At 43.0% G+C, this 27,747-nt stretch overlaps 1 protein-coding gene across 2 annotated transcripts; it reads right to left on the bottom strand.

The window, feature by feature from the left end:
- Positions 1 to 3,436: 3,436 nt before the first annotated feature.
- LOC147880745 (protein DETOXIFICATION 46, chloroplastic-like) lies at positions 3,437 to 27,169 on the bottom strand. Of its 2 annotated transcripts, XM_087370740.1 has the most exons (15): positions 25,810 to 27,169; positions 25,480 to 25,686; positions 25,165 to 25,259; positions 23,366 to 23,474; positions 23,205 to 23,260; positions 13,093 to 13,148; positions 7,222 to 7,360; positions 6,928 to 7,065; positions 6,662 to 6,730; positions 6,372 to 6,482; positions 6,091 to 6,219; positions 5,492 to 5,569; positions 4,143 to 4,214; positions 3,851 to 3,913; positions 3,437 to 3,665 (listed from the first exon to the last, which is right to left on the bottom strand). In XM_087370740.1, exons 1-15 carry the CDS (start codon positions 26,438 to 26,440, stop codon positions 3,561 to 3,563), a joined length of 2,058 nt encoding a protein of 685 aa, XP_087226866.1. In that variant the 5' UTR covers positions 26,441 to 27,169; the 3' UTR covers positions 3,437 to 3,560. The 2 variants fall into 2 exon arrangements, with proteins under 2 accessions (XP_087226866.1, XP_087226865.1); XM_087370739.1 differs by having other exon boundaries at positions 25,480 to 27,169.
- Between the last annotated feature and the right edge of the window lie 578 nt (positions 27,170 to 27,747).

Here is a 27,747-nt window from a genome sequence, read left to right as displayed (position 1 = left end):
TCCGCTCCACCAGACAGCTAATGCTCCCAACCAGGTACTCACCCGGACATCAGGCCATGGTGAAGCATGCACATGTGGGGCCCGAGCTGACCCATGTTGACTGCTCGGAGCTGATTTTCGAATGCCTTCTCAAAAATCATAAACCAGTCAACAGGAAGCCGGTCCTCCACCTCGGTGACCACTCAGGCCACCTACTATCGAGATATATACCCCACGCTCTTTTTAAGTCCCATGAAGTCGGACAAGAACCTACATGTGGTCATCAATCCTTCATCCCTCGCCTTGTTGATGAGATATCCATGGGATGACTAATAGTTGCCTGCTTCCAAGAATGTATCGTAGCGTTTGGCGTCCTCTAACTTCTTGGGATTGTAATCTTGCTTCAACCGAAAAGCCTTCTTCAAGAGCTCAGAGGTGATGGATGTGCGTTTCGTTGATGATGAGGCTATGGTTGTCCTCGTCGTAGGAGTCCAAGATCTCTTCGACCAACTCCTCATCGTAAACATCCTTCCATGGCAGTTGAGCGAACTTAAGGGGCCGGTTCAACGCCAGGATGCCACTGAGAACGTCGCTGGAAAAAACTTCGATTGGATGCAGAGGAAAGATGCGAGAGTTGCGCTTCCTCTTCTGTCGAACTTGGCACTGTGCCCTCTCCTTCATGACAAATACGACGAAGCTGGATTTGAAGAAAGAAGGTGACTGTGGGGAAAGCTAGAGGCGAAGAACAGATGGTTTTAAGGAGATAGGAAGCTCAAAGAGGTTAATGGAAGTGTGAAAACGATAGCAAAGGGGAGCGCAGAGATGGCTGTTAGAGACCATGCAGATAATGATGACAAAGTATACTGAGTATGCAAATTGAATCTAAATAGTGGAGTTCCTGACCAAACGTCGTCGATCAAAATCTACAACTGTAGTTCCTGTCAGATCAATGGTTACATGAGCCTCCCTTGCTTTAGCATGATGAGTCTGCATTAATAAGCCCTTAATGTTAATCAGAATGCCATGTGGACAGAACACTCTGCATTTGGTCCACCACAATTAAACAACTAGTTGATACATTGTCTTCTAAAAAAGTCACCAAGGCATTGTCAACCGAGTGATTTATTTTCGAGTTCCATATGTTTGAAGAACTCGCTGCTCAATATGGCTTCACTTTGCTTTCATTGTACAACTTGAAAAACACATTACCTTCCAAATTTACGAGTTGCACGGTCCCATTGTCAAACACTTCCACCAACAGATAGAACGCATTTCAACCCAACTTAAAATTGATTTTGATAGACCCCAACTTAGCAATATAGAGTAACACGAGCATAACCTTCTTTAAATGCTTAGGCACACACTGTCAATCGTATCAAGCTTTTCTTCTGCGTTGTATCACCATCTGTGACCAGACAGCTCTGAGGCTTAACTCATCCAGGTGGCTTAGCTGATGCAATCGTCCCTTGATTGCCTCCGGTTCACCTAAATATGCTCGGGAACAATTCGAAGACTCGAACTACAAATTCTAAGAGAACAACCGCCTCCAAACCAAAGGCCATTCGAAAATGTGTAAGATTTGTATTTACCTTGTAAGCAGTATGATAAGCCTACAAAGCTGAGTGTAGGTTGGTATCCCATTTAACTTTAGCAGACTGCACTGTCTTAGTGAGAATGAGTTTCAATGTCTTGTTAGTGGACTCGGCTTCACCATTACCACGAGCATAGTAAGTTGTGGAAACTGTATGCATAACTAATTACTCATTAGGATGTAAGGAGTTGATTACTGTTCCATTGCCATTTATGTTAAACACTCCTTTGTACCCTATCCAAACTTTGATTACCTTACATCAATTGGTGACACTATATGCTTTGTATAGCGCTACTACAAAGGTTTTAATCTAAGGGGAGGGGTACATTAATTAGGGGGTGGGAGGTGGAATCCTTGTCAAAGACGGGCCAAGAAAAGATAGAATTTCGCAATTTGCCAATGCCATTATGCTGATTGGGGATATAGACGCCTTCTCAAATTTATATTTAAATGCCAAAAACAAATTGTACAACAAAACATATTGTGATGAAAGCAACATCCAAAGATATGAACTTAGAAGGCAATCCTTTCTTGCATAGTGAGTTTCCTCACCACACTCGAGTCAACAAACGACTCGGATTAAAGACGTCTTTCATTTAGCTACGATAAATACATTAGAGCACTGTAGAATTTTCCAAACCCTGACTATGCAAGGAATCGTATGACTTCTGGAAGGACAGCAGAAATGCCCCAACATAGATCAAAGCTGTCTCAACTCATTTTTCATAATAAGGTAGGATTAGTGAGGTGTTAAGTTGAACCTTGGTTAAGCTAAAGGTTAGGTTCATCTGAACCATGGTAAAAATTTGTGTAACCATGGATAAACCTATATGGGTTTAAAGATTGCTACATGGCACAGTGCCACCTAGGCACAGAGTCCCTTGCCAAGCACAGTTCTACAAGCAGCATATGAATGTCTATGCCACATCATCAACGCCCCTCTTCTTCATAGAATATTTGACAAGCCATAACTTGCAATCCAGGAAGAATTTGGACATGCTCCAAAAGGGAAAAGTGATCGCCTTTTCGAGCTCTACGCGCCTGTTAAGTCAGAATCATTGTATGCAATTAGACACTGTCAATATTGAAAGAATTCAATTGGTAAGACCTTTGCAACAAATGGAAAAGCAAAGCATAAATGCACATAAGTATGCCAAAAGCACAAGTGCATGAGATGACCATAGCACGTAGCATGGCATCCACATAAAGCATTAAGGCACATGGAAGAATAAAGCATCATGCATGAATCTACACCAAGCAAAGAAGCAAACGTCATCGTCATCAAGCCATGAGCCAAAAGGTGACATAAATGGAATGTATTATGAAGTAAATACCTTGCCAACCTTGCCTATATTTTGTAAAACAAGCCTGACCACCTGAGAGTAGCTATGAAAGCACCCAGGGGAGGTATTGACATGTAAAAACCACACTTGACCACCTTAAGTAGCAATACATGCACTAAGGGGAGGTGATGGATTTGTAACTCACATCTGACCACCTTGCAGTAGCCAAAGGATTATGGCACCAAGGGGAGGTGTTGAGAGTTGTGGTGCCATGAGCACATGTAGAGCAAAGGTATGAGCAAAGGACAAGCTGCCACATGGCATGAAGGAGATATCCCACATGTGAGCAAGCAAAATGGATGTAAGTACCCTCACCTATAAAAGGGAGGTTCATTTGAAGAAATATCAATCAAGCACTTTGCACTATCTCAAGATTCTTTTTATGAGTCCAAGCTAATCTATCTTGGAACCTAATTGACTTGAGATACATGTCATGAGCACTCTCTTCATCATGTTTCCACACAGGTTTCATCCACCTTAAAGCGCTCCATAGATCCTGAGGCACATATGTTTTGTCAGAAGATTATATCATATACCACCATGTAAATTCCCATACAGATATATGGGCATAATCAATTACAACCGCAGCCTCATAGGCTGCAAATTTGAATTACAATTCAAAATTTGTTGCATTCAAAAAATGGTAGTCAAGAAACTTTTGCATGTGCAATACTCTCTTTAGAAACAGATAGTGAATCCCTTAAGACACTCTTTGCAGACTTTAGACGAGCAAAGGCCATAAGGAAGCGCATCTGCAAACAAAACAAATTCAGAATTGTCAATGGGTAGATCCCTCCTTTCTTACAGTTAGAATTAGCGACAGATAAGTTGTAGACTATTAACCTTGTTGTAGACCCTTAATGTTTCTCTTTATTGGTGAGAGGGTACATATATAAGAGCAGTAAAAGGCAGACAAGAACAGACAAGAAATACACACCGACTGGAAGCAAGCAAGCGTCCACCAGAAACCTTGAAGTCCAAATCCCAATCCTTTGAATACCTGCAAAATACAGGCAATTGTTGTTGTAAAATAAAGTATTCAAACGTCTCAAAATTGAGATTTTTATACACACTTCAAAGAACAACTAATATATTTTGACTTTGTTGAAGAATGGGAGAACTGTGAGTTTCAAGAAGCACCAAGACAAGAAAACAATTTAAAAGGGGAATAAAACACAGGGAGCTGTACGTATACCACGTATTTCAATATCGTTTCACAATCAGCTTACCATCAGTAAGGCTGTACCACCAACAAAGCAAGACACCATGCTTAAACTGAGAAATTTCAGATCCCGGCCTGCCTGCATAACCATAGAGTTATTGTTAGACTTGTTCCAGAGGCTGCTATGTATCCATGGTTGCTTTGCCAGATTGATCTTGATTATGCCTGGAATGCTTTCGTTTCTCGCATGCAATCAGTAATTCGTGACTATGGAAGAATTACTTGCATGACCTAAGGAAAGCAGTTGCTGATGCTAAAGTCAACTGTCAAAATTTGACAGAACTCAGCCATATCACGCGCACACTTTTTTTTTTGTTTTGGTGAAAACATATCACGCGCACAAACACACACACACACACAGATTTGAAGCCACATATTTTTTTTTAATTCAAACAATGGCTAGTCGAAGCAGCCATCAAAACGCCCTCCAGACTTGATAGTCCGCCCCACACAGTGTTATATTGTTTTTTAATGTCACCAATCTTTCTATAATCAAATTTCCCTTTAGTATTTTGTGGCTTCGAAAGCCCCCAAAATATGCGATAAGGTTCTATAAGCGATAGACCATCACATCCAAAAGGCGCAACCTACACTTCTCACAAGGGATCCTCTACAACAAGCATCCGATTGCACAGTTTGTAGTTCTAATCTTGACTAAATGTGCTCTACATCCATTTATACCACTATAATTGGGACGTTACCTTTTATTGAGTTTGTGTACACTTGGCTTCTCACTTTTTTTGAACTACTAGATCCCCTCTCGAACAGCCCTCTAGCTGACTCTTTATGGTACAGAGGATAGCTGGCGGGCACATTCAAGGTAGTTGGTCTAAATGAGCAAGACAAAGAAAGAAAGAAAGAAAGATGTACTACCGTCTACGGGAGGCCTCGTGGGCCTATGGGACAAAGTACAAATCAAAAGTAACTCATACATGCCACTGTGGGGCTGAAGCAAAGGGCTCGTTAAGAGCTCACTCTGAGAGAGAGAGAGAGAGAGAGAGAGAGAGAATGCACACATATACATACATATCTATGTGTGCATGCAGTGCAGACTAGAATGTACGTATTTAGATGCTAGCTTTTACCATTCCATACAGGTATTTTGATCTGAGAAAAACAATAGTCACCACAAGGTGAAAACTGTCAAGTTTCAACTCCATAATAACTAAGTACTACCGCACCCCACTGAAGCTATCAGGGCATAACTGAGGGTGTAGGCCAGTATATAATCATATGCATGTACACATGCTCTCCCATAGACTCAAAAATTTCCCCCCCGTGGATGTAACAATATTCACTTGCTGCATATAAGGAGACACAGAAAATCAGAAGGCAGAAACAGACTAGAGTTTTTACCAGCAATGTCCCTTCAAGGGAGAGCAAGGGTGGAGTAATCACGAGGCTGCAAAGAAAAGGCAGAGTGACAGCTCGCATCTGAAAAACAACAGATAGAAAAGTGCTTATGGAAAAGACTAAAGATTGATTATGACAAACAGATCATGCAAAAGTGGCATGTCAACAAAATGTCTGCACAGCTGATTCTAAGAACGAGAAAAATGCAAGCACATGAGCATGTTTTTAAGTGATCTAGCATAACTTGCATGCCTGTAATCATTCAACAATGAAATTGCCTATGAATGTTGAGAAATACACTCGCAGAAGCAAGGAAGAATATAAAAGCAGAGACAATCCAAGGAAAAAATTTTGACACATTCTAACTCTTCCTTACTTCAATTTACCAAAATTCCAAGAAAAAAAATGTTCCTAAGCTGAGACGTGTGTATGAGGCAAGACTGTAAGAAAGAGTTGAGGGCATGCTCTCTATGTACGTCTCTTATCAAAAGACTAGCTCTACTTTATTCCAGTTCTGAGCCTGAAATTGCCCCAAATAAACTTAAAGGCAGCTACCAGAAGAACATGCAGGAGGAAGAAATCGCTGTCAAGAAGTTCCAAACCTGTCTGATAACAGCTTTATCGTGGGTGAAGACTTGAGGAAAAATCCACGGGAAACAGACAGCAAAACATCCAAGAAACACTCCACACAAGGCACCAATCAAAAGAAGTGACCGCAGGAGCGCTTGTGCCTAGGACAATGGAATCAAATAGCTGCATATTCAGTGTTATGAAAATAGCATTGATCTTTTAAGAATCAGAAGCATCAGCATATTCCCAGAGTGAAATCATTTCTCCTGAAAAAACTGTCAGCTTCCCTTGATGCTGATCGTGGTTCAACTACCTTTCTTAAATTGCGATTCCTTCCTTGAATAAGAGCAGGCATAAAGGACTGTGCAGTTTGCGCTAGTGGTTCTCCAGAAACAGTACATGTGGAATAAATCCCTATCATGACCTGCATGTTGATGGCAACAAATTTAGAAAAGGTAAAATCGATGCACCAGTGTTGGCAAACAGCTGAGGTCTCTTGCTAGAGAAGAACCTTGAATACACTGACAGGGTGAGGCCAGCTTTCGTCAATATTCATTGCAGTTTCCGGAAATGCTCAGTAGTAACATCATTGGGAAGATATACCTGATGGGCAGCTAGAGTCACAGCTCCCAAGGATGTTGACAGAAATGTGATGCATGCATAAAAAGATACCTGATCGTCCAAAAAGTGCAGACAGGTCGTCATGAACCAGGGTCACCTTTTCCCTACTAACAAACTTAACCCAAAAATACATTCTTCCCTGACAGGGACAGCTAGAGAAGGGAAAATATGAAAACGTTAAACAAATTTTTATAAAAAGAGAAAGCAACAGAAAACAGAATGATCAGAGATATCTTAAGGATGCAGACCTTTGAGAGCATTGTCAGAAGGACAGGACCAGCTAGTTCAACCATATGCACCAGCTCTGTACATGATGGAATCGACAGAGCAAGAGCATTGTATCCTTTTCTACTAAGAGCCGTTAGCATCAAAAATCCACCTATATACTGTCATGCAAACAATGAACTTGGAGTGAGAAACAAATATTTGGAGCTGATGTGAAACAGGCCATTCAAAATCTGTCAAACCCTACCCCAGGAAAGGAAAAAAGTTTGTATGCCATGATGTTTCCAAAAAAAGCTACAAAATAAGGAGGCAGATACCTGAGATGCCATGGTTGCCCATGCAGCGCCAGCAATACCATACCCAAGACAAGTACAAAGCACAATATCGCCCACTAAGTTCACAAAACTTGCCACAGCCAAAACTCTCAATGGACCCCATGAATCCTGCATACCAAGGCTGCACACCACAACTAAAAGCTTAGGAAAAAGGCTTATACAAAGATATTGATCATGTCAAATTTTAGGGCATAAATGTGCACATCAATAAAGAAAGACTCTCTACATATCCTTCACAAATTAGCATATTTTCTCTATGCATCAATAGTCTTTATAGTATAGTCCTGGTTTAGTCTGCATGATGGTCCTCATGTGCTTATTATCCACATGATGGAATTTATACATGCAGGAGAAGCTATGCATCACCAAAGAACTCTGACAAAGTCCTTGAGGAATGTCACACCCTCCTCCATGGTAGTCATAGAGGAATCATGGCCCTTTTTCAGCTTCAGATAAACTCTTCTTTTGGCATAAAATGAAGAAAGACACTATTCCATATATGTCAGCTTATATTTTTATGTCAAACGGGTTAGTATATCAGAGGAAAGATTAACGGAATATTACAATCCTTGCCGATACCAAAAAGACATGATCATGGATTTTATCATTGGAGTCACTAAATTAGTCAAGGACATCAAATGATAAAGACCATAGTGATGAAGGCTGAGATGAAATTCAGAGGAGCACGATGATCTATTACTTTTTCCAGATCATGGACTAAATTTGACACCATCACACTTTAAATGTATGGATGTTATAGTATCTGAAAATGTACATAATAAGTTACGTTAGTGCACTCAATCATTTTCAATCAAGGATAAAGTGAGCTTGCTTAGTGAATCAAGCAACTAAGATCGCCAGAGTGACATCATTAACCTATAACCCCTTCATCCTATTGCCAACTTATAGTTCAGCCATTTTAGGTTCCGTTTGCTCTAACAGAAGCAATCGATTGTTAGCAGATGACATTTCGATTATGTTACTTATCCACCAATTTCCAAGTACACGATCACATCCCAAAGCCATACTTTTAATGAAATGTGCTATTCCTGCTATTTAATGACTCCTTTGTTCAAGCATGGGAGAAATGTTAGTTGGAGGTGCGATTATCTGCTGGTATCCATAGGTCACCAAGCGGTACCCGACTCATTATTACTATGAGCCAACCTAGCCTGACCAAGTCGCTGGACAAAGTTAGCACCAATGTTCCCAACTGCACCTCTAATTACAGACTTGCTGGAACCAACACCTTATAATCGAAAGGTAAAGGAAACCTCAAATAATTAAACAAGTGACTACCTAGAAAATAATACTTGTTTCTGACTCGCTCTAGGATGTTACAAGCGGGAGCAGTAGAAAGCAAAAAGCTTGTAGGAACCACCATCCAGCCCATATTTTGTTACCAAACACAGCAGCACTTTGCTGCAGTTATAACATAGAGGTTGCATCCATTGGGAGTAATATAGATAACATGGTAAATTGACTGTCTACGTTGCTGTACATCCTCTTCCATATCTGTGTGTTTCTTTGAGTATACTTGTGGTGCACATCATCTACAGTCAGATTCTACGTGTTGGGTTAACCTGCTAGTACTCGTGGAGGACACGATGAAGCACGCTAGCCTCGCCAATGTCTTCCATATTCATTGAGTTAGTTCATACAGAAGGGATGTTCCTAGATACCGCCTTTTGAAGATTCACCACAGATTGAGGAAAATGAGATACCTTGTGTCCCACCACATATAGTCCTTCATCAGTTTATCAAGGCAACACAAAGAAAGATGACATTATTAAAGTTCAAAGGTTGTCTGTTCAGAGATGCAAGGAGGATGGATTCAAAGACAATTTTACCTCAACATTCTTGATGCTTACGAGAACACATTTGAGTTTTTAATGTCACATTACTTCACAAAATATATTCACATGCTTGGTATTGGTTTTACTCAATTTTTTTATAGTAGTAAATGCTAAAATGTATGCAGACATTTATCTTACTTTTTGGACAAGTATTACTTTGCTAGACTGACGTTTCAGTAAAGACCCTCAAGGTAGGGTTCTAAACGTTAGTGTCCCACAAGATTTAAGTGGGAAAAGACCACATCCACCCGAGTACGCCATTGTTATGCTTCATTGAGGGGTAATACTACCACAAAGATTGCTCATCGATATAATGGCCCCTACAAGATCATCCGCAAGATCGGGGAGGTAGCATATCAATTGAAGCTACCAAGCAGCTCCAAGATTCACAATGTGTTTCATGTGTCTTTGCTGAAACCACATGTAGGCCAGCATGTGCACATACTTCCAGAGCTGCCACCTATGGATGAGGAGGCTCACATCCTCTATGTTCCCAAGTGCATTGTGGGTTTTTTAGAGATGGAGTACTCCGCAACAGGGTATACATTGAATACCTCATCAGGTGGAAAGGACTCACAGCGGATGAACAATCATGGTAGCCAAAGAGCATTAACTACAAGTACCCCTACCTTTTACCAGGATGATCAGCATCACTTTGCTGTCTTAGCACCCTTGCATGACAGCCAATACATGTAAGTTTGAGGGCAAAATTCTATGGTAGGGGATGGCTGTAATGAAGGGGAAAAAGGGGTTAACTTAGGGGTGCTTTAGTGACGGTTAGAGGGGATAATGGAGAGGACTATATGAGTCCAATCCCTTCACTCTTGTAACACTTTTGATGTGACATCTAATCCTATCTACTCACCCTGCTCCTTCCTCCTACTAGCAGCCTTCTCTCTCTCTCTCTCTCTCTCTCTCTCTCTCTCTCTCTCTCATAGGAGAGCCACCCTTGCACCGGGCTGTATTTTTCAATATTGAGTCTGAGTAATAGATTCTTGTATTTTGTTTTAGCATAGGCGAAGTACTCTGCAAAGGGTGTTAGCGAGCCCTTTGTTTCAGCCCACAGTGGCTTGTATGGGTTACTTCTTGTGATTGAACTTTGTCTCATAGGCCCGCGAGGCCACTAGAAGACCTAAATACCTCTCTCTCTCTTCTCTCTCTCTCTCTCTCTCTCTCTCTCTCTCTGCCTTCTCCCCCTTCCTCTCTCTCCCTTCCGCTATTCCGCCCCCCTTTCCTCTAATCTGCTCCTACCCCCTTTTCTACAGTTGGCGTTGAGACTAGGGTAGCCCGATATCAATACTAGCCGAGGATAGGGGAGAAACTAGCTAGGAGTCTTTATTGACCTAGGTTAAGACGAGGGCTAGTATGGATGACATCTAGATCCCATGGATTGAGCTGATTTAAGAAAGGCAAGGCTAAACCAAGGAAGGTAAACTATTCTGTGAAAAGTTGGGCTTTAAGGAAAAAGAGGCTACTTATGGCATAGCTTCTAGAGTTGTAAGCAGATGCCAATAATAATTGGATCTAGGCTTATGAATACAAGCCAAAAGGCTTAGCATTTGGGATGTCCAAGAATTGGGTGATGCCTAGGGACATTGACCCGTTGGCCAAGGAGAAGCAGTTGCTGGAAGGGGCATATAGTAATGGGACGCATACCCTAACCTTCAAGTAGACGTTGCCGTTGGTGCTCTAAACCTTAAATTTGAGGGTGGTTCTAAAACAATGATCCTATGGCTAGGAGGTGAGGTCACGAACTCAACCCTTAGGGGTTCAATTACCTCAATATACCTAGATGAATCCAGGAACATTCCCAAACTCATCCTCTAAAAACACAACATAGTGCAGTTTCAATCTCATGATAGTCACTCACAAGGTTGAAAACCATAAACTCCATCATGCATAGCAGGGACTAGATACTATGACATCCCCACTGACGTCATCAGCGCCCAACAGTGGGTGTAGACCATAGTATAAAAATATGCTCTCACACATACAAATCCACACACCCACACATACTTGAGCATCAATTTATACAAAGTCTTCGTACTGAGTTTCTGTCGGCACTCCAGAGGTGAAGGGCAGACTCAGCCATGATGAAGGCTAGCACTAAAGGAGAAGGCTAATCAAAAGGTAGTCCAAAATCTCTTCATTCAAGCTACAACTGCTTGTGAAGTCTAAACATTTTCATTTTAGTCTCTCCCCAACGAGCATCTAAATCTAAATCTAGTTGATAGGGCAACGCACCATTTAAGATAGAAAGAATTAACACAATACCAGCAGGCCGCAACTTGGATTGTTATATTCTTCTTTGTGATTTGATGCGTCGGAAGATTCCAATTTGAGGTGGTTACCTAGAAGTAGGGAATTTACAATAGGCCTTTCGGATATAGAACTAATCAAGACTAGGGCCTCTACATTGGGGAATCAGTCATTTTCTTGGATGCAGATTTGTAGAGTTCATTTCCCTGATTTCCACTGGTTTACTCTTACTGAAGTTTGGAAACAGTGATAGGTATATTCCTTCAAAATTGGAGAGCCCTCGGAGAGAGAGACACTGAGAGAGTACACCTTTGAGTTGTTCTGTACAAAGAAGACTGTTGTATGGAGAGAGCTTGACTTCAAGATTCGCCCAGTCTGCATCTCATCAAATACACCCAAAATATTTGGTCTCAAAGTCTATAAAGGGACAGTGTCATACTTTGTCTTGTATCCACTCTCCTAGAGCAATAGGTGTTGGATAAAAGGCGGTGGAGCCCATCTTGGCCCCTTAATCATGGGCATTTTTCCCATGGAACTTGTATTTATGGTCGCTTACTCTTTGAGTTCATTTAATTTCATGCAAAAAAAGTTCTGCGATTTGATTGTTTAAGCACTCCAACCCCCTTTAAAAGCACACAAATAAGGTTTCAGTTGTACAGATTACTATCACTGTCTTCTTCCATAAACATGCCAGATTAGATATCAATCAATAATCCAAGGATTGGTCTACAGTACACAATACAAAAAATCATTTCTCATTTATTATATACCTAGATGAATCCAGGAACATTCCTAAACTCATCCTCTAAAAACACAACATAGTGCAGTTTCAATCTCACGATAGTCACTCATAAGATTGAAAACCATAAACTCCATCACACAAGCAGGGACTAGCTACTATGACATCCCCACTGACGTCATCAGCGCCCAACAGTGGGTGTAGACCATAGTATAAAAATATGCTCTCACACATACAAATCCACACACCCCATTTATACAAAGTCTTCGTACTGAGTTTCTGTCAACACTCTGGAAGGTGAAGGAAAGACTCAGCCATGACGAAGGCTAGCACTAAAGGAGAAGGCTAATCAAAAAGTAGTCCAAAATCTCTTCATTCAAGCTACAACTGCTTGTGAAGTCTAAACGATTTCATTTTAGTCTCTCCCAAACGAGCATCTAAATCTAGCTAATAGGGCAACGCACCAATTAAGATAGAAAGAATTATCACAATACCAGCAGGCCGCAACTTGGACAAAAACTTCACAAGGTGAAATTTGCATGTCCGCTAATACGGCAGAAGTATATACCTAGATGAATCCACGAACATTCCTAAACTCATCCTCTAAAAACACACATAGTGCAGTTTCAATCTCACGATAGTCATTCATAAGATTGAAAACCATGAACTCCATCACACATAGCAGGGACTAGCTACTATGACATCCCCACTGACGTCATCAGTGCCCAACAGTGGGTGTAGACCATAGTATAAAAATATGCTCTCACACATACAAATCCACACACCCACACATTGAGCATCCATTTATACAAAGTCTTCGCATTGAGTTTATGTAAGACTAGAATATATCCAATCGTACAAGTTCAGATTTTTGTTGCTCTGAAGTCCAAAATTCTAAAAACGATAGATCAATATTACGTCATTCTATGCTCAGGTAGTAGAGGGCAATACATATAGCTCACAAGCATCCAAAACCTCATAGTGTTCAAGAGAAGTTACCTTGCACTCTGAGCAACCATTCCAACCAGTACAGCAGGCCAGGCCAAGCCCCTAATCTGCAGATACAAGAGATGTTACAAAGGATAAATATTGTGTATTCTAGCTTACAAGAAGTGAAAGCAATCCGTTCATATGTAAAAGCAACAAATACGAACTTGCTGTGTGCAAGAATTCAAGCAATTCAGTTTCATATAACCAAAAAAAAAATCTTTCAGCTCATATTGTCAAAAGATTCAATGTCCAAAAACCACCACCACCATGAACCCAAGGAGTCCCTTAAGCTCTATGAACAACTAAATCGTGATAGACAAATGCAATAGAACGTTTTTCACAATCATCTTCCGAGAATGCTTGCCAGATCATTTGCCAAACGAGCTGCAAAGGGAAGCTTCACCCTCTTATAGAATACATATTTTAAAGTGATTTCAATAAAAGGAGAACCATAATCTTTTTCTTAAAAATGTAACATGACCATAGATGAATCAATTTGGCAAAGATCTTAGGAAAGGACAAAGAGGATTCCATCTACCTCAATGTATGAATAAGCGTAAATGGATGCGTGCTAAGTGCGGTAACTAGGGCAGGTTTTATAAGAGGACTTCATGTCTTATTTCCTTGATACTCCACCACAATTGCTTCATGGAAAGTGTCAAGGGGGCGTGAGATTCTGATAATCTAATTATTATGGTTTTACGTGTGACAACCCAAGCCCTAGAGTGGTAAAAAGGCTAACCTTGTGAATTAATTCCTAAGGCCATGTAAATTAATTCCTAGGGCCAAGGGCCAAGGTTGTAAATTAATTCCTAGGGGCAAGTGGTTAGAAGGGGCAAAAATCCTTTGGATTAAAGCAGATCTTTTCAGGGCCACATGGCACAAGTGATTTTGGGCAAGTGATTTTTGGCAAAGCAAGAAAGCAATGAAAGCAAAGCTTTCCCAATAGGTTTAAAAGAAAAGGCAAGGCTCTTCTTCCCATTGTGCGATTTGTTCCAGGACAGCTCCCACTCCAATTCCAGGTGCCCTACTCCAACTCCCTTACAGTTCCAAATTCCAAATCACCACGCAGCCCTTCTACTGGCCTCCAAGCAGCCATTCTCTCTCTAGTCGCAATCTTGGACAGCTCTCTTCATCTCAGTCGCCAGCTTCCATCATCTTCTCTCCCCAGACGCATGCTTCTACTCCCTTCCTGCTATCCTTTCCCCAATCGCATGTTCCTGTTCTCTCTTGGGAGACTGTCTGGAGTGGATCGTGGAGTTTTCAAACTATCGGTATCTGAATCATTGCTGTTTGGAGCTCTCTGGAGGTGCTAGTCTTCAATTCGCAGTTTATCTGGGCAGTTGTCAGTGGTTGTTCTTGATGCCCTTCATCTGTTTGAGCTTGCCCTAAGGTCCTACCCTAGATTGCTAGGGTTTTGCACTAGGCTTCTGTTAACAGTATTCAGTGATTGATCTCTCGGATATTGGCCAAGCTATGGCTCTGTTGTAAAATTGATATCTCTAATAATATTAAAGAAATACCACAAGGGGCGCCAAGTTTTGGGGCCAATACAGTGTCAGGTGTGACCCCAGGGCAATCTAGCTCTGGGATTGTTGTTCAAAGTCTCTTTCTTGCAAATCTGGCTGTAACTTCTGATATTTGCTCATTAATTTATCTACCACCCTTTGGGAATTCCAAAGGCTAGTGATAGTGGTTCCGTTGCCGGGACCCCACCATCTTTCTCAAGAGGTGAGCTCGTGGTTGTGTTGGGCAAGCACAAATGATTGAGCGATAATTTCAGCCAAGAAAATTCAGTCACACTGTCTCATAGAGAGAGATCGCAGACATAAAGAAATACCACAAGGGGCGCCAAGTTTTGGGGCCAATACGGTGTCAGGTGTGACCCCAGGGCAATCTAGCTTTGGGATTGTTGTTCAAAGTCTCTTTCTTGCAAATCTGGCTGTAACTTCTGATTAATGCTCATTAATTTATCTACCACCCTTTGGGGATTCCGAAGGCTGGTGATAGTGGTTCCGTTGCCGGGACCCCACCATCTTTCTCAAGAGGTGAGCTCGTGGTTGTGTTGGGCAAGCACAGATGATTGAGCAATAATTTCAGCCAAGAAAATTCAGTCACACTGTCTCATAGAGAGAGATCGCAGACTTCCTCTCCTAAGTCTGATCCGGAAAGACTTCATGACACTGAGGAGCACGAGACCTCTGGGGATGAGGATTCTCCGCAAAAGGAGCAAGCTCCTGAACAGCAATTCTATGGGCCCAAGATGTTTGCATCGCAGGTGTATAGGCAGCAAGATCCTGGACAGCAGGAACGTCAAGCAACTCATGTTCAGTCAGAGCAGGAAGAAGAAGATGAGGCTGACACTATGATATGAGAGCAGTTGTTTAAGTAGCAAGCTCCTGAACAGCAATTCTATGAGCCCAAGATGTTTGCATCGCAGGTGTATAGGCAGCAAGATCCTGGACAGCAGGAACGTCAAGCAACTCATGTTCAGTCAGAGCAGGAAGAAGAAGATGAGGCTGACACTATGATACGAGAGCAGTTGTTTAAGTAGATGAAAATCTTGACCCAGTTGATGTAGAATCCGACTACAGAAGATTCTCAACCCTTCCATGGGGAAGAATAAGAAGACGCACACACGTCGGCAGCCACGCAGGCAGTCGTCGGAGCCTCAACCAAGTAATCCTCCACCTAATCACATGCCTCAAGTTCCTATTCAGCAGTCAGCTTTTGGTCCAGGTCTTGGGCCGAATGAGCAGGCCAGCAATTTCCCATTCTTGAATTCCGGACAGCAACCTCTTCCTCAGCCCGTTTCATACCCACGCTACTTTGGGGGCGGGGGGCAGTTCAGTATTTCAGGCCATGGTTGGGCTGACCAACAATGGTATGGGCATGATTGGAAATGCCCAGATAGGATCTCAGCCTGGTATGCAAGGTTTCCAGGGCCAGATGCTTGGAGGTACGCAGCCCGGAATGTCGAATGTGCATGGGAATGTTGGAATGCAGCTAGGAATGCAGGGAGGCATGGGTAATCCCATGGGTATGTTTTGGATGCCTCCGAATCCTTCACCAAGGTCCAGAACAGGTGCACAAAATACAGGAAATATGATGCAGCAACCGCAGCCACCATATTAACAGACCCCAGTCTACGACAATCTGGCACCTAAGGGCAAAGCGAAGGAGTTCAAGGAGGGAGGTTCAGGTGTCAAGTTCGAGACATTCAATGGGATGCAGGATCGGCTAAAGGCGCTGACTTTTCTGCAGCAGTTTGACACAGCCTACTCATGCGGAAACTTCACCGAAGCTTCCAAAATTTGTAAGGCGGCCACTTTTCTGAAAGGTAATGCTCTCCAATGGTGGACCAGTGTACTTTTTCAAGGTTTAGCCCCTACTACTTGGGTTGGTTTCAAGCAAGTATTTTCTGCTTCATGGCTAACCACAAGTTTTGAGGTGGATGTGATGACGGCCTGGCATGACCTCAATGCTAGGAGCTGTACTAACCTCAAGACTTATAACAGAAAATTCTGGTCAGCTCTCTTACCTGACAGTTCATAAAGGCTTGTGCCCTTATCAGAGCAGGTGAAGAAGTATTGTTGTGGGCTACCCAAAGAGCTAAGAGACTATTGCAGGTTTCGGAGAGGGTAAGTCGAAGAAAGGTGGAGAGCCTGTCAAGGGTTCCAAGATTGCAGGTCAGCGACGCAAGTTCAGTAAGACTAAGTTCAAGACATTAACTTTTGAGGGGAAGGGAGAACTAATGAAACAAAACAAGTGCTTTTATTGTAGAGAGGAAGGCCACACAGTAGCTGACTGTCCAAACAAGAAACGAAAGGAGCCCAATGATGATGTGGAATAGCAGAAGAGTGAGCGAAAGGGGAAGAAGCCTAAACCTAGTGCATGATTGACGCATGATGTTATCGGTGAGGAACAGTATGATGAGAAGTCGGAGCTGTGTCGAGCTTGGGGGAAGGTTCGAGACCAGACCTGTTTGATTTTCCTTGACCCAGGAGCTCGCGCCAACTTCATCTCACCCGAGCTAGCAGGTAAACTAGGTATTTGTCTCGAGGAGATGGGGCCACTCTGTGAAGCAAATATGGCTAGCCCCGAGTTCACTTCTACCATTACTCCGATCATTGGGAAGCTTCGCTTGCAGATTCAAAACTACACAGACTCCGAGAAAACACATTTTGGATGTAAAACTCAAAGGGGAATCTGTTCCTGTTGAATCAACTTCGGCCATTTCTTCGGTTATGAAAAAGAATTTTTCTCCTTGATTTTTGCAAAAGAAATTCCACCAGATCAAGCTCAGTCTCAGCTTTCTGGGCTGGAAAAAGCTAGGACAGATTTTCTTTATGGGTTTAAAAATTGTTTTTCTGAGTCTTTGCGTGGAAAGTTGCCACCAGAAAGACCAGAGGGTCATCCGATAGATATAATTCCAGGGAGTACCCGGCCTAGCAAGCCGCCGTACAGAGTAAGTGCAACCCAACAAGAAGAGATTATAAGCCAAGTGAATGATTTACTTCAAAAAGGACTCATAAGGCCAAGTTTCTCTCCTTTCTGTTCCCCAGTTTTGTTAGTTCAAAAGAAGGATGGATCTTGGAGAGTGTGCATTGACTACCGTGCACTCAACAAGATCACTATCAAGAACAAGTTTCCCATTCCAAGTATTAAAGATGTTCTGGATAGGTTGGAAGGGCCTGCCATGTTCAGCCGAATTGACTTGAAGAGGGGATATCATCAAATTCGCATCCGGCCAGAAGATGTGCACAAGACAGCTTTTTGAACCAGTTTTGGATTGTATGAGTATCTCGTTATGTCATTTGGTTTGACTGATGCTCCGGCCACATTTAATCAGACGATTGACAAGATTTTCCGAAATCATAGGGCCTTTGTTCGTACATTCTTTAGCAACATTATCGTGTTCTCAAAGAACGAGGAAGAGCATAAGAAACATTTGGCTATTGTGTTCTGAGAGTTGCAGAAGCATCAATTAGTTATCAATGCCAAGAAGAGTGAGTTCTTCATGTTAGAGATCCACTTTCTTGGGCACATCATCTCAAAGGATGGAGTCAAGATGGACCCAGCCAAGGTAGGAGCAATCCGTTCTTGGCCACGGCTCAAGAATGTTCATGAGGTACGGAGTTGGTGCTGATTTTTATGTACAGACAGATCATTCTTCCTTGCGCTACCTCCTTACTCAAAGGAAGTTATCAGACAAGCATATGAGGTGGGCAAATTCTTGTCTTTGTTCCATTTTCAGATTGTTCATGTACCAGGCAAGAAGAATGTGGTAGCTGATGCCTTATCTAGGAGACTAGTGCCTGATACGGTTTCCAAGAAGCCTCAAGTCTCAGCAGTAACTATTGCTTATCATAGTGAGTTGGATGCTATGAAGGAACAGTATGCACACGATGATGATTTCACAAGGATATTTGACCAGCTCATTGAAGGATAGAAGCATGATCACTATACTCTCAAGGAAGGTTTTCTTTTGATGCATGGTCGCCTTTGTGGCACGAAGCTTACAGAAAGTCATGCTCCACCGTATGCAGGCCACGGAGGCATATTGAGACCACGGTGAAGGCTGTTGAGCATTTCTTTTACTGGCCAGCTTTGAGACGAGATGTGGAGATATTTGTTCGGACATGCATCACCTGCCAAAAGGTTAAGGATGACCGGCAGAAGACACCAGGATTGTTATAGCTGTTGCCCATTTCTGATAGAACTTGGCAAAGTATTGCTATGGACTTTGTCTTTGATCTTCCACGTACACCATCGAGTCATGATGGGATTTGGACCATTATTTGCAGGTTTAGCAAACAGGCCCACTGTATTTTGGTGAGGAAGAAGATTTCAGCTGATCAAATGGCAAGACTGTTCCTAGGCAATATCTTTCGGTTACATGGTATGTCAAGAGTCTATTGTTAGTGACAAGGATCCATGGATGACGAGTCTTTCCTCGAGAGGGCTTTTCGAGAACGTCAGTACAACTCTTAAGTTCTCATCCTCCTTTCATCCACCGACTGACGATGAGTTAGAGAAAGGTAATGATACAGTTCTAGATCTTTTGAAATGTTGTTTCAGCGCATAAGGCAAAATGGGAGCAGTATCTGCCACTTGTGGAGTTCGCTTATAACAATATTGTTCATAATGCAACCAGTAAAGCACCTTTCGAGATTGTGGAAGGTGGAACAAAAGTTCCACCCATTTTGCATACTAAGGATAAGATCTTTGAGACAGACAGGTATGTGGAAAGTTTGGATGAGGCTTACAAGAAAGTCAAGATAGCTCTTCAAAGGACTCAGGCGAAGCAAAAGAGACAAGCTGATCGCCATAGTGAGAGTTGGTCTTCAAGGAAGGTGATTAGGTTCTGTTGCGCTTCCATAGAGCGAGACTTCGGAACAACAAGGGTAAGGAAAGGTTGTACGTCATGTTGAATATGCGTTACTATGGGCCTTTCCAGGTTTCGGAGAAGATAAGTGATGTAGCTTATAGGCTGAAGCTACCACATCATTGGAAGATCCATAATGCCTTCCATGTTAGTTTGTTAAAGCCATTCCACGGTGATGTGCCAAAGGACTCGCCTCATGAGGAACAGCCTGAAGTTGAAGAAGAGGATGAAATTCTGGTACTAGAGCAGATTTTGGCACATTCGGAACGCAAGATTAGAGCTAGAGTTTCCCGTCACTGCCTGGTTAAGTTTCGCAACTATACAGTGTTGCATGCGATGTGGATGGAAGAGGGTGCACTAAGCAGAATACCCTATAGTTTTGCAGCTCTACCTAACTGCTATCCAATTGGAGCCGAGGCTCAGCAAAACACAGGTCTGGAGCATTGCCTGATGCTCAGGATGGGAGGTAGCGCTTCCCCTCACTTAGTTCAGACAACTCATCCGATGTCATGAGGTCGCTTGGTGACACTTTTATGTCTCACCCGAGGTACTACTTGCTGACAGTATTTCTGCTGCAGGGCCTATGATTGGTGTACTAGTCACTATTAGATATGCCTTCAAGTTTTTGGCATGATTGTTTATGTATGATTGGTTATGTGCACCTCTACCATATCATATCCATCTATTGTTATCTGTTAATTCTGTTCGGACACATCTCTCTTTTGGATCCAGAGATATTTGATATTTATTCCGAACATCTGTTGTTCTTTTCAGATCATGTTATATATTTGCTGTTTATGCAATATCGGTAATGTTCAGTTTTCTTTTTACCACTTGATTTCACTTGGACAGCAACTGGGGCCATTTGTTGGGTTTCCAAGAGGGAGGTATGTCACAGGTTCGTGTGTCATGACAAGAGAAATCACTAATTTATGATTAGTAAACATTAAATATTATTATATATTACATGCCAATGGTGCGACATGTATTTGTATTTATGATGGACACCAACCGATTTGTTATGGCGGTGGATCATCTGAGTAGATAGGACCAGTCGAGCTGGAGCCACTGCTTCAGACGGCATCAAATTTGGACATGTGATACTTATTCTATTAATAAAAATGTGCACACACGTGTCTAGGTCCTAGGGGCAATAGGAAGGGAAGGGTGCATTAAGGTGCATTGAATGGTAGATGCAAATGGGAAGATGGAACTTGAGTGATCTCAAGGGACAATTGTGAATTTCACATAGCATTCTCTCTATTCACCTTGCATTCATCCACCATCTCTCACACACCTTGCATGTAGGTCGAAATAGAAACAAGTACTCTCACGAGGACGCTCTTCCAATTGGCATTCGAATTCTGCATGCATTGCACACATTTGCAGTGTGACAGCCTAAGCCCTAGAGTGGTAAAAAGGCTAACCTCGTGAATTAATTCCTAAGGCCAAGGGCCAAGGTTGTAAATTAATTTCTAGGGGCAAGTGGTCAGGAGGGGCAAAAATCCTTTGGATTAAAGCAAAGCTTTTCAGGGCCACATGGCACAAGTGATTTTGGGCAAGAGATTTTTGGCAACAGCCATTCTCTCTGTAGTCGCAATCTTGGACAGCTCTCTTCATCTCAGTCGCCAGCTTCCATCATCTTCTCTCCCTACACGTATGCTTCTGCTCCCTTTCTGCTATCCTTTCCCCAATCGCATGCTCCTGTTCTGTCGTGGGAGACTGTCTGGAGTGGATCGTGGAGTTTTCAAACTGCCAGTATCTGAATCGTTGCTGTTTGGAGCTATCTGGAGGTGCCAGTCTTCAGTTCGCAGTTTATCAGGGCAGTTCTCAGTGGTTGTTCTTTGATCTCTCAGATATTGGCCAAGCTATGGCTCTGTTGTAAATTTGATCTCTCTGATAATATTAAAGAAATACCACAAGGGGCGCCACATTTTGGAGCTAATAGTGTCAGGTGTAGCCCTAGGGCAATCTAGCTCTGGGAATGTTGTTCAAAGTCTCTTTCTTGTAAACTTGAATTTTCAAAGTGGCTGTAACTTCTGTTAATTGCTCATTAATTGTTATCTACCACCCTTTGGTGAGTCCGAAGGACGGTGACAGAAGATAAGCAAGAGATGGACAGTGTAAAACTAGCTTGGCCAGCAAAGATCAAACTAAAGCAAATATGCAGGTGTGCTCTTCCAGTTTGCCTTTACAGATCCCTTTACTATGCCCATTTTTAAGAGAAGCCACAAGCATTGCTTCAATTGCTCCCTCACCAAGTTTCTTATAGAAAATCTGTCTTTTCCTCTGAAGATGGACATAAGACTTTGGGTTGAGTAAATGTACTCTTCATATCTGTAAGCCCTTGATTGTTCATCCAAGGTTACTGCTCAGCCAGCTAGAAGAAATGCTTTGCTGGCTTGGTCAGATTGCTCAATCATCTATGAGCCAGATGATGACCATTTCCTATTCCACAACCTGTCATGGGATCTCTGCGTTTCAATAACAGTTGCACAAATTCCACAAAGCTATGTGCTAATAGATATTGTTGCAGCACAGCAAATCCTTCCAAATTACTTAAGATTTGCACTCCATACAGCCAGAATATAAAGCATATTGTGTTTGCAAGGGCTCCTACACCTTTGCCACCATCCCCACAATTGCACCAGAGTTCTCATCTTCAAGCACATGTCCACATTATGACCTCACGGTGCCACTTTGCCTACGTGACGTCCTTGAGACAATATGGGAGCCTTTTCCAATTGTTGCATTACTAGTGCATATTAAAGGCTGTCTACCTTGTTCTATTGCCCCCACCTTAAGACTTTGACAAAAAATATTGAGCTACAAACTCAATATTGTGAACCGAAGTCCAACTATTGAGGGACTTCTATGCATATTTTTTTGTGGCATCCATATCTATCAACATCTCTTGCTCATGTCACATGCAACAGTGCCAGGCACAGGTGGCAGTGACAACTGGCTGCACACTCACCATCTTGCAGCACCCCTACACAGCATATTTGCAAGGTTTTAAGGCCCCAAAAGGCAGCAGCAAGTGTAGGAAGTGGCCTGGGGGAGGCACCTTTTATAGGCAGCCTCAACCTTCTTCAAGTTGGCCCATAGGGCTGCATGGGCATGCCCTATCAGCCAGCCAACCAGCCGACTGATTCCAGCCCCTATATAAGGGGCCCCTAGGCCCCTCTTTTGGCATTCAGTCCTGCAGCCTTTGGCCACAATTCCAGCCCTTGTGCCGCACCTCTGCCTGCTCAAACAACAGCCGTACAGAAACCGTACATTTAGGAAGATCTGTGATGTCTCCCAGGCTTGAGTTCTCCTTTTACAAAACTTCAAATGATGTGCAAAAATGTAATATAACCCTCGCACCATGGAACGTCACAATAAAATCTAAAAACATCACTGATTGTGTTTCATTGTTCTTTGTTTCAGAATATGCTTATTTATGCAAGTTAGCTACAACAAGCAAGAATTAGAATCATGGTGGTGTACCTGCCCTTGTTACACTCACTATCGTAACCAGGTGCTTTTCTGAACTTGCAAAAGAATTTTATCCCCACAAACCTATTTTTGAACCTTCTGAGATGGACTTCGAAAGGAAAACTGAGGGACAATTGTAGATGGTCAGGTCTAATAGTATCTCCTACCCGACAAGTAAAAGAAGGGGCATCTGGAGTAAGTAACAAGATGATCTAGTAAAATCGACCATAAAGGGCATACGTCAAGTTCATACCTGCACATATGAGTGGGCAGCAGGAACTAGACCCACATTCTGAGGCCCAACAAATGCTGTGCAAAAACCACCCACAACAGCACATTAGCAAGCTGCATGCAGGCAAATAAATGAGGTTTAGAAATTCCAGCAGATGTACGTTTGCTTCTCTATTAACTTACCTTTAAGAAGTGGCACGGAAAATGCTCCCGTCAACACGAGCATACCAATTCCACATGTCAAAGCCACAAAAAGAAGTCTCGACAGATGATGTGCTGCTTTCATTTCATCCTGCAAAGTAAAATGCAAGGGAACATTGCAGGTCACGATAAATCCCTCTTAATGCATGGTCAGACTGTGACAGTCCAAGAACAAAAACATTTGATTCCAACTAGGTGTACATTTTCCATTACGTACTCATATCTCAAAAACATCCACATTTAACTCCTCAATCTCCTGGTCACAGAGTGTGATCCAGATTCCAAGCGCACTGTAATAACTCCTACTAATTTAAGTATGTGGTGTTTTATGGTAAAGAGAACAATGTCTTAAAGACAGACTGACATATCTTGTAGACATGATAATGAACCAAAACTTTGCAAGTCTGTACCAGAGAATTTTTGCAGCAGTGCAAGATTGAGTATGGAGGCTCGGTTCAGATGTCCAAGCAGAAACAAAGAACTGAATTTCAAAATGCGTCAAATTGAGGCAAAGCGTGATAAGAAGAAAAAGTGCAATCTACAAAACAGAAAAATTTCAAGCCATTCGTTATGGCTTCAGGACCAGTACATCTGGTTTCCTTCAGCTAGGTTGTGCGCAACATCTGCCAAGGTGTCTTGACATTGAGACACACCCAACTATCTTGACGTTAGAACAGTCTTCATAAGCTAAAGGAATGCCTAAACTGCAGATTAAGAATGAAGTGTGTGAAATCTTGTGACATTGGCTCTGATACTTGGCCTAGCGTTAGAACACTTCAATGCAGAACAATCAAATACCAGCCCTTCAGCTTCAAGACAAGACTCCTGTAAAGAACAAAACAGGCACACATTGATGAATAAAACCCGTCCATCAGTGTATTCCTGACATCTGCAGTCTTAAGAAGAACTCAATTGAGTCCTGACGTGGGAGCTAACAGATCATATTACGCTTAAGCTGCATCTCACAGGGCTGGCTACCTTGACATTATACAAATATTGGCTTAGAAGAGTTCTAGCCGAAGGGGTTGGCTGCTGGATTACTGGGGAGAATCATCAGACACAAGCTCTTCAGCTTCAAAACAAGACTCCTGTATAGAAGAAAACAGGCACAAATTGATGAATAAAAACCGGACCATCAATGCCTGACATTTGTAAGGTGTTCTTTTAGAAGGAACTCAACCGTGTCCTGACAGGTAAGAGCTTGAGGATCCACAATCTTTGCAAGGGACAGTTTGTACACTTGCCGGTGTACATAACAGTCACATGACAGTACAGTCTGTCCGTTCCTTAGCAAGGGAGGACGTGACAAATAACCTCGCATGTATTGAACAGTTGCTGCTCCTAGGGGGTAGAAACCAAAAGAACATGAGTTTGGATTGACTAATGTTGGTAGTCATTTACTCACGTGAAAAATGCATTAAACAGAAAGATAATGAGTAATGATGGACTTGTTCACCATCATTTTCATCTCTTGTTCTGTCATTAATTGCTCTTGGATTGTGGAGTTGCGCTCAGTGCCATAAATGACTCCGAGAAAGAGAGAGAGAGAGAGGGAGAGATAGAGAGAGATGAGGGGTAGGTATTAAGTTTTACTAACATCTGCCAAAGGCCAAAAAAGCCTATGAGACCAAGAGACTGAAGTCTGCGTTTCAGGAATCCACAGTGCAGCACGTACAAACAGCCAGAGCGATGAGGGAGGCAAAAGAACCATTAGACAATTAACGAGGTTAGAATTTTTTGAGAGCTAATTAACTAACCGAAAATCAGAGGCAGAACCCAACCTGTTTTGCAAGAGAAGTTGCAATTAAATTGGAAGTTGCCACGGAAAGGAACATGAATACATAGCAGGTCTGGTCACAAAACACGGTTCCTGGCCCTGCAATTGCATCTTCAAATCATCATCACCGAACCATAATGCTTCATTAAAGTTCAAGCGTAAAATCCATTGTCATTCGATCCATACTTCAGTAAAGATAAGCCGAGAAGCCATGGTCATCCAATGAATTTCTTTAGGTGAAAAAAAAATCCACATTTCCTTCAAAATTCAACATCCAGAGGGAAGATAAAAGCAGGCCACAAGAATTGCAGCAACGCACCGAGAGCTGCAAGCTCGAGCGAGCTGCTATTTCCCACAACTGCCGTATCGATTAGGCTCATCATGGGCCCAGACAACCAGATTCCAAGAGCAGGTCCGGCAAACATTACTATGTCCCTTATCTGTTGCAGCAAACCTTTGTCAGGCTGCTCGTCTGCATTAGGAAGTAATGTTTCATCGTCAGTCGCATTTTCGATAGGATGCTCGCCTGCACGAGGAGCTCCATTTTCAAATCTTTGCAGGACATCGATTGTCTCAGGACGTATAGCCTCCCCAGCTTCAGATATTACAACTGCTGCTGCAACAGGCGACCAATTATCGGAAGCGTTACCTTGCTTTGAGATGGATTTGCTCCCCCAAAGATCAGGTTCTGGGCGAAAGTTCCCAGATATTTCTGAAGATGAGGAGGTATATGGTGTTGGAATGCTAACTGTGCCAACTTCCAAATGCTCAAGCGGGGGCCCTTTCGGCGGTTCAGGAGCTTGAGGTTCGAGCTGCGAGCTCTCGATGGGATTAATAATGCTTTGGACGTCAGCTCCGTCGATAGATTTTACAACCTCGAGTCCAGTTTCAGTTAAGCGATGGCTGATGTCAACTGGAATGCACAGAGCTGAAGGCGCCCCCCTTCCGGGGGAAGCTGTGGAATTGTCTGTTGTTGGGCCAGATCCCACAATATCGAAAGAAACAGTAGATGCGGAGGCCTCTGTTGCGTCTGCGTCACAGCACCTCCAGTGTGGGTACTTTTTGCTTCTGATGCCCGGCCGTGCGCTGAAGAAGAAACCTTTTGCAGTTGTAAGACTTGATTGCGACTTGGCGCCTTTCAAACTCGAATAACTGCGTTTCTTTGAAGAAAAAGCATTGGCACCGAACCCTCGAATTGGATCATCAAACGACTTTTCGTACCGCTCAGGACAAATTCGTGAATGGCTCCGATAGATAAGGTGCTGAAATGCGCTTCCCATAACAGGCTAGAAGGATTGGGGAAGGAGTGGTGAAGACGGGGGTAGCAAGCTGAGGAAATGATGAGAAAATCGTAGCGTATTATCCCATTGGAGAAGTGTGGAATTTGGCAGGGAGATGGTGTTAGATCGACGAGGCAATGAAATGAACAGGCGAAAAGAAGATTGGGAGGCAAGAAGAAAGCGAACCAAAGCTACGTATGCGGCAGCAGTGATGGCGGAAAGTCTGACGGATTAACTAAGGTAGCTCCCTTGAATTAAGCTATCTCCTATGATCACGCGCCTCTGCTCCAGTCATCCAAGACACCCCATCGCTGTCCTGCACATCTTCTTGAAGATGTAGATTGCAATCCTCCGCTTCACGAAGCAGTTCTCTCTCTCCCTGTATCTCTCTCTCCTGCAGGGGCCTGGAACTTCCTCCGTCGCCTGCAAAATGGCACAGCATTAGGCGAACGAGCAAACCAGACACTGTCCCGGAAACAACAGGTTGGCTCCGGCGATTGCAATCTTCGTGACGTCCGTAAGCCACGCAAACTAATGAAGCAACCAAAATTCGGTCCAAAAGAAAGGTTGGTGTGGGCGGGCGAAAAAGGATAAGATGGGAAAGATGCAAAGGAGAAGAAGCAAAAAGTTGTGATGAGAGGAGAAGGAAGGAAGAGGAAGCGAGGGAAGAAAAGGACCTTGATGAAATGTGGGTGCGTGTGGCTATGGCGGACCTGAAGCAGAAGCAGAAGCAGAGAAGACGAAGGAAGAAGAAAGCGGTAAGCGTTCCGTCCTCCAAATCAACTTTCTTCTTTTCAGGAACTGGCGCCACATCAGCCACGTGCAGGAATCATAAGCCCCTGTCCCCTCCTTCCATGTGAGGCATGGGACTCTCCACACCAATCCCTGGCTCTCTTGTCTCTCTCTTTCCCCTCCCACACACCCTCGTCCCGGTAACAGTCCCTCGCCCGCTCGCATTCACTTTCATCCCGGTAACAATCGCTCGCCCGGAAACCCAAGAACCCTCTCCCACAGGGTTCACACGTTCCCAAAAACCCTCCAATTTTGCCTCCGTCACCCCAACCCACGTCCCTAGAATGAGACGTGGGTCCCCAAAGCACCATCAACCTGCTCTCTACTATCCCAGCTCACCATTTGGGGGTGAAGTGACTAGGACCCATGTTCCCTAAACAGGACATGGGTCCCAAAGACACCATCAAATTGCTCTCTTGCTATCACACCTCACCATTTGAGGGTGAACTTGGTCTTCAAATCACTTGTCTATCTCAGCATCATTGCACCCGGGCTCGTAGATGCAATCTCAACCG

Source organism: Dipteris shenzhenensis, chromosome 32 (genome assembly GCF_047967505.1).
Source record: "Dipteris shenzhenensis isolate YYH24624 ecotype China chromosome 32, Dip_SZ_1.0, whole genome shotgun sequence".
NCBI classification, from domain to species: domain Eukaryota; kingdom Viridiplantae; phylum Streptophyta; class Polypodiopsida; order Gleicheniales; family Dipteridaceae; genus Dipteris; species Dipteris shenzhenensis.
This window is presented reverse-complemented; position numbering and strand designations above follow the sequence as displayed.

Bases quoted from the DNA above. Each gene is read 5' to 3' on its own strand.
- LOC147880745 (XM_087370739.1), bottom strand. From the start codon at position 26,440: ATGGGAAGCGCATTTCAGCACCTTATCTATCGGAGCCATTCACGAATT. The intron at 25,260-25,479 runs GTGCGTTGCTGC...ATGCAATTGCAG, and splicing joins GCTCGAGCTTGCAGCTCTCG to GGCCAGGAACCGTGTTTTGT. The intron at 7,361-13,092 runs GTAACTTCTCTT...TGTGGTGTGCAG, and splicing joins ATGGTTGCTCAGAGTGCAAG to CCTTGGTATGCAGGATTCAT.